The sequence below is a fragment of the Sinocyclocheilus rhinocerous genome, unplaced genomic scaffold (genome assembly GCF_001515625.1).
Source record: "Sinocyclocheilus rhinocerous isolate Xijiao unplaced genomic scaffold, SAMN03320098_v1.1 scaffold1413, whole genome shotgun sequence".
Classification (NCBI taxonomy): Eukaryota; Metazoa; Chordata; class Actinopteri; order Cypriniformes; family Cyprinidae; genus Sinocyclocheilus; species Sinocyclocheilus rhinocerous.
In genome coordinates, this window is record NW_015639297.1 from 1,126,195 (window position 1) to 1,132,681 (window position 6,487).

General features: G+C 39.8%; 1 protein-coding gene across 1 annotated transcript in view; it reads left to right on the forward strand.

Moving 5' to 3' along the window:
- The first annotated feature begins 221 nt into the window (after positions 1-221).
- The window catches only part of chd5 (chromodomain helicase DNA binding protein 5), a 43,785-nt gene continuing 37,519 nt past the window's right edge, over positions 222-6,487 (forward strand). The window contains exon 1 of the mRNA XM_016566785.1: positions 222-515. Coding sequence (XP_016422271.1) covers positions 449-515 — 67 coding nt within the window. The 5' untranslated portion in view covers positions 222-448. The remainder of the gene's footprint in view (positions 516-6,487) is intronic.

Sequence of the window (6,487 nt, forward strand, 5' to 3'; positions counted from 1 at the left end):
GGATTGTGAGGGAACTTTCTCCCGTACGTCTCCCTGTATAACCTCACATTCCTCGAACTTGAGCGGGAAAAGGGCAATGCGACCACCGCCGCTCTCACTACTAGTTAAGCCGGTGACCAGGCGAAGAGCATTAACTAGTTGTGTCGGCAAACTATGGGATGGATTGCCATGGCAACCGACCAGACGTCACAATCTGGGCATGTGTGTTCCATTTTTGTCTCTTTCTTATTTTCAGACTGGAGGATTTGGATAGAGAAGAGGGAGAAAGGGAAATATTTTTTTTTAACTGGGCAGCCATCTTTTATTTTATTGAGACCATATTAAAAGAAAATTAGCCTCACCTTCAGTGGACGTCTCCTCTGAAGCTGAAAATCTGGGCATTCAGAGGGTTAAGTTTCAGGACTTTATTCCTGTATCTCGGATGTGATTTTCTTGTTATGCGGTAAAGATGCCCGGATCGCTAAGCAATGAAGATGAGGGGCAAGACGATATGGATTTTGAGGACGATGTGCCAGGTGAGGGGGTAAAGAGTCACAGGGGAGGGAGAGTTCTGCCCTTCACAACTGCGCTGCTACGCCTAGTTGAATGCGGATGAAGAGGGGCTTGACGCGCGTGCGATTTATTATAGTCTCAGTAGCTTCTGTTCTCACACCGGACACTGTTCGTCCAAAAATAACGGCGCACTGTCCGACTGTATTTGAGTCACTAAAGCGCGGCTGTCCGCCGGCAGACCATCTGTCTGCGATTCTCTTTGAGATAAAATCGTTCTCTGTAGCTGTTCGTATAACATCATCCGGCTGTTTGTTTTTACATGCGCATTTTTCTTTGCATATAAATGAGTTATGCATGCACCCACTGTCTTTTTTTCCCTTCCCAGTCAGGCTGCTCTGATATTGCAGCCACTGTGCACAATGATTTCTAAACCTGATGGACTGTTTTAATATAAAGTCTGGTGCATGGCAATGCTGCAGTCTCGTTGTAAAAATAGTATGCAAGACGGAGCTGTGGGGATTTATACATTGTTTAGAATCGATCTAAACAAACAATCAGTTTCCCGAAAAGGTGTTGTTTCTCTGAGGGATATTAAAGAGCTGATGGTGATAGTGCTACTCTGTGGTCACTGTCTTGTAAAAGTAGTGCATGTGCTTGATAGAGCCACGTGTGACAGGAAAACATCAGCTACAATGATCCACTGCCTCTGTGGTCTGTTTGGTCTGAGGGGCACATACTTTAGCCAAGACAACCTCCATAGTATCTTACAAAAGGTTTGTTAAATTTACAGTAAAACTGATTATCAGAACTTAACTAGGATTTTATAGGTTTGATGTTTTTATATTTTAGGCTTCCTAAAGGTATGTGGCATTACATTGTATGATATTAATATACAAACCTATTTGATGTATTATTGTGTTTGTTGCTGTAAAATAGACTGATATTGATAGAGTTGATCAGAATTGTCCTCCTTAGTATGTAGTTATCAATTACAAGATGACTAAAAGACAATTATAAAAAAGACTTTACTTATTTTCATTCATTTATAATAAAATGTAATATATTTTACATTATTTATTTAGTTAGTAAGTGCGTGGTTGTACTGTAGATTAGCAGGTTTACAATTTTTACATTTGTTTTCTTTTGCAATCAAATGTTTTCTAAAGTGTAGACCTGTGGAGTGTTTGCTAAAAGAAGGGCCTTTGCTTAATTTAAATGAATGTATGAAACTGATGCTTTGTGCATCAGCTGCTTTACAGAAAATTGTAGTTGAAAAGTGACACTTTATGTTGATGCTGCATATATCTTTCTCAAACAATTATTATGCTTCCCTTTGCATTCAAGGTTAACTCCAAACCCAACCTTATCAACGGGTTAATCGCTGCTGGTGACTACTGTATCCTTATGATTTCACTCTGTTTATGCTTCCTGTGTAGGTGAAGGGCATGCATCTCATCAGTCTTTTTAATGATAGATTGGTCTCCATTGGTTGTGAGAGCTGGGTTCTCAGTGGTGTAATGGAGAAGCCTGTGTAGTTAAGACTCTGTTCTGCCTGCATGCCTTGTATACATTCACGGCCCTCAGTTCAATAAAATCAATATGTTTATAGTTTTTGCTCACAGCCCGGTCTAGGCTGCCTCTGAATTAGTCGTGAATTAATCACGTGACATACCTGAGCACGAGTATCTCATTTGCACCCCAATCGCGTACTTACCTTCTTTCTTTTACGAGGCGGTAACATGGCTGAGATGAACGCTGCTGAGGGCTGTAAACGATTTGAAATAATGTAAAATATGCAGAAGAATTAATAACTGAGAAATAATTCATGAGCCAGTGTGCTCTTTCCGTGTAGACAGTTAGCCCCCGCATGTGCTAAAAATGAGAAATCTATGCAGTGCAGGACTGGCCAGGATTTTGGGTTATGCTGTTTAGTCCCATTCACTGTGATTGCTTTGAGTGCAGGCCAGAACACCATCACTGGTTCCTTTGCTGAAATTATAACGAGTTAGCTGATGAATGTTTTGGTGAGATTAATAAATGTAGCTAATTTTTAAGATGTGAAATGAGCTATTAAGTTATTTAATTGCGAACCACCGCATAATAATTCCCATACAATCAATCCAGTTCATCTTGAGCTTATCTGTAAAGAAAAAGCATATTTTAAATTAATTATAGTGAATCTAACATGCATAAGTAAAGTAATAGGATGTATATTAAGAATGCAGTTTGTATTGTAGGATATCAAAGTGAGATTTGCAATCAAGACTGTTCACTGCATGATCCAAACACTGCAGAACACATGACTGCTGCCCCCAGCCAGGAGCAATGAAGGGATCACTAGTGCATGCCCTAACCGCAGATATAAAGAGACAAACAGATGATTTATAAAAATGTTAAGACGAAACATGATAAAAAATTCAATGGTATGCTCAATAATTGCATGGTTTTTAATGTTATTTCACTTCCATTGGGTTTGGTTAATGGATGTGCATCGCTTCTGTTAAGATATGCACATTTTAATCCGTTAGTTTTAAATTGTTCCAACTTGAGTCCATATTCCTTGTGTGCCTGTCAGGAACAAAGGAGTGGAGTGGCTCCAGAGAGGTGTTGCAAAATCAATAGCAGATTCAATGGTAGTTTACCCACAAATTAAATTCTGTAATTTACTAAATCTTACATCGTTTGAAACCTGTACAACTTAATTATTTTAATGTGAATCGCAAAAAAAAAAGAAGATATTTTGAAAACTGTTTCAGTGTTTTGTCCATGGAATGAAAATGTTGTTTTGGACCTCACTGACTTGAATTATATTGACAAATGTCTTCAAAAAATTCTTTAAAATTTTGTCTGCAAAAGAAAGAAACTCGTACAGGTTTGGAACGACATGAGGATGAGTAAATGATAGTATGGTCTTGGTGGACTATCCCTTTAAGTCATTCTTAAAAGAAAAGAATTATCATAGCCATAATGAAAAACATTCTATATTTTCTGCCCTGTTCTTGTTAGTGCCGTTTCATAATCCAACAATGCTAGCAAGAGTTTCTTTTTACGTGGATCCTCATTAGGACGCATTAGGGTGAAGCTGAGCCAAAGTCATTTGAGTGTTTTCTGCCCCCTCCTTGATTTCCACCATTCGAAGTCTGGTTTTCTTTTACATAGTCTTATCTTTGAAACTGAAAGATTATCATGAGCTGCTCTGTTCAGTGGGGGCTATTTTTGGAAGCTGCACTGTGAAAGCTGACACCCCTTCGTCTTTGCTAGAGTTTGTGCGTGCGTGTAAATCATTGTTGCATCACACGCTTATGTCTATGTGTCATCAGTCTCTGCATCAGACTCCACACTGTGTGTCAAATTCAAACATCTTGCAAATTTTACCAACAAATTACTGCAGTGTAGCATATGCATGCTGAAATAAAATAATTATAGCATCTAAACTCAATTACAGTGGCTTTGTTCTTGTTTTATAGGTTATTAGGACATTCATTTTAGACTACTTTGCTTGTGTACTTGCAATGTTTGCCGCTGTATCTCTTTGCAAAGCAGAGCAAAGGTTTGTGAATCAGCCTTGGGACCTTGAGAATGGATATAGTCTTCAGAAAGTTAGACACGGCCTATAAAACTTGAAGGTCTCAATGATGGGGTGCTCCAACCATGCTGTCTCATCACATTAACGGTGGGGGCATTATTAACATACGCAGTCTGTCAGACAGCTAATGCGTTTTCCTGTAAACGCTCCTCTTCCTAACAGCGAGACCGGCCGTGAATCCCATCTCTAATGGAGTGCGGCACTGACCCAGCCCTTGTTGCAAGGTCAAAGTTACCCTAATGTCCGTGGCTAGCTGACACACAAATGTGTGACTGCAGTTGTGACATTTTCAGGCCCGCTACCAGTAGGCAGCAGCACAGCTTTTAAACACCTGGCGGTTCCTGGCTGAGGCTCTGTTTACTCGGGAACATGGCACAAAATGCTACTGCCTATTACAGCGAGTCTGGGATGCAAAAATAGAGCTACAGTTTTGGGGAAATCAGGCTACAGATGATTTATTATTCATACATTTTCTTTGCATATTAAATTGGAATTGGATTGGATTGAAAAAAATATATATACACTTCAGTTTATTAGTATGCATATACTGAATAAAAATATGAAATTTCACCAAAGTGCAAAATAACAGGATAAAGTGCCTTAATATTAAAAAAGACATATACTTCAAACTATTCATATACAGACTAAAAATATGAATCTTCACAATGACAAAATCTAAAAAGCTTAAAAGTAAGTTGACAATGTAAAACCTTTGGCAGATATCCTCACTTCAAGAGTGCTGTGTTGCATCACCATGACTGTAAGTGAGACATGAATGAAGACGAGATGTGAGCTTGATGCGCCTGGCAAGCAGCAGACATATTCTGCCGACATGAAAGAGCCTCCCTGTGAGATGTACTGCAGACGCACTGCCCTAAATATCCGTCATCTCGCAGGCAACTGCTCTGTTTATGTGCGGCAGAAGATTGAAATAAGAAAAAAACTCCCAGCGGCTGACAGAGAGATGGGGAGCTCTGTATTTTACTTGAGTAAATACCCAAAATGCCCTATAGGGCTGCAAGCGAGGCTTGAACCGTGCAGGGACTGCTCTCACCAGAGCTGAAGTCCTCAAACAGTGGCAGCTAAATGAAAGTTAAGTGGATTTTGAGGATAGTATCCAAGAGGCTGGGAAAGCCCCATCTCTGGCAGATCCCGCGGGGCGTGGTGGGCCGCGGGACAGGGCTTTAGCTGATTGACTCCACCACACGCGCTGCATATTTTATGGGCCGCCGTCTGAGCTGATGATAGACAGGCGGCAGGAGTTGCACCGTAGTGCTCCGGTTTGCACTACGTGTCTTTTTTTCCCTTGCGCTTAGCCTTTTTGACAGCGTGGCATCATTGAAGTGTTACAGTGAATATGCGCTGCCAGAGAGTAGTGTTTTGTTTACAGTGAGAGATTCACAGTTCAGCTGGTGGCAGAGACCTCACCTCTCTCCTTTCGCTCCCCTTTCAGTGTGTCAACAAAAATCTTTGCTTTTCATCTAATGGAGTGAAGGAGACTTCTCTTCACAGGCAAACCCAGCAGAACAGACAGAAAGAGATAGAAGATGGGTGCACACTCTGATCTTTAATTTTTAGAGTATTCGCATCAAAATTGGAGGAAAGTTTAAGATTAAGGAATTACAGCTCTTTAATAAGTACCTCCCCCCTTTTTCAAGAGACCATAAGTATTTGGACAGTTGACTCAAAAGCTGTTTTATGTTTCATAACTTTCGTTATTTCTACATCAATTAAGCAGGTAAAAGGTCTGGAGTTGACTCTAAGTGTGCCATTTGCATTTGGAAGCTGTTGATGTGAACCCACATCATGTGGTCAAAGGATCTCTCCATACTAGGGATATGCCGGTATCAAATTTTCATGTTGCAATTAATTGATAATGCTTTTATCATGGTATGCGGTATTATCACGATATTGAAATTTAGTTTAAAAAAGTGCTGTCATAATACAGTATAACAGGTTTAATAACATTTGTCTTATAACAAAAATAACTGAACATTTAAATGCAATAAAGCAATACAGAAAAATGTATAAAGTTAAAAGTTTTACACAGATTAAATACATTCTGAGAAAAAAAGAATGCACTGGCAACATAAAAAGGCCTGGTGGATGATCGGAGGATCCTCTCTATGGTAAAGAAAAACCCTTTCACAACATTCCAGCCAAGAGAAGAACACTCTCCAGGAGGTACAGTAGGCGTGTCACTGTCAAAGTCTACAATCAAGAGAAGACTTCACGAGAGCAAATACAGAGGGTTCACTACAAGGTGCAAACAAGGCCAGATTATTAGACTTTGCCAAAAAAAAAAGCCAGATTTTCAAAAAGCATTCCTTGGACAGCTGAAATCAAGATCAACCTGTACCAGAATGATGGGAAGAAAAAAGTATGGAGAAGGCTTGGAACAGCTCATGA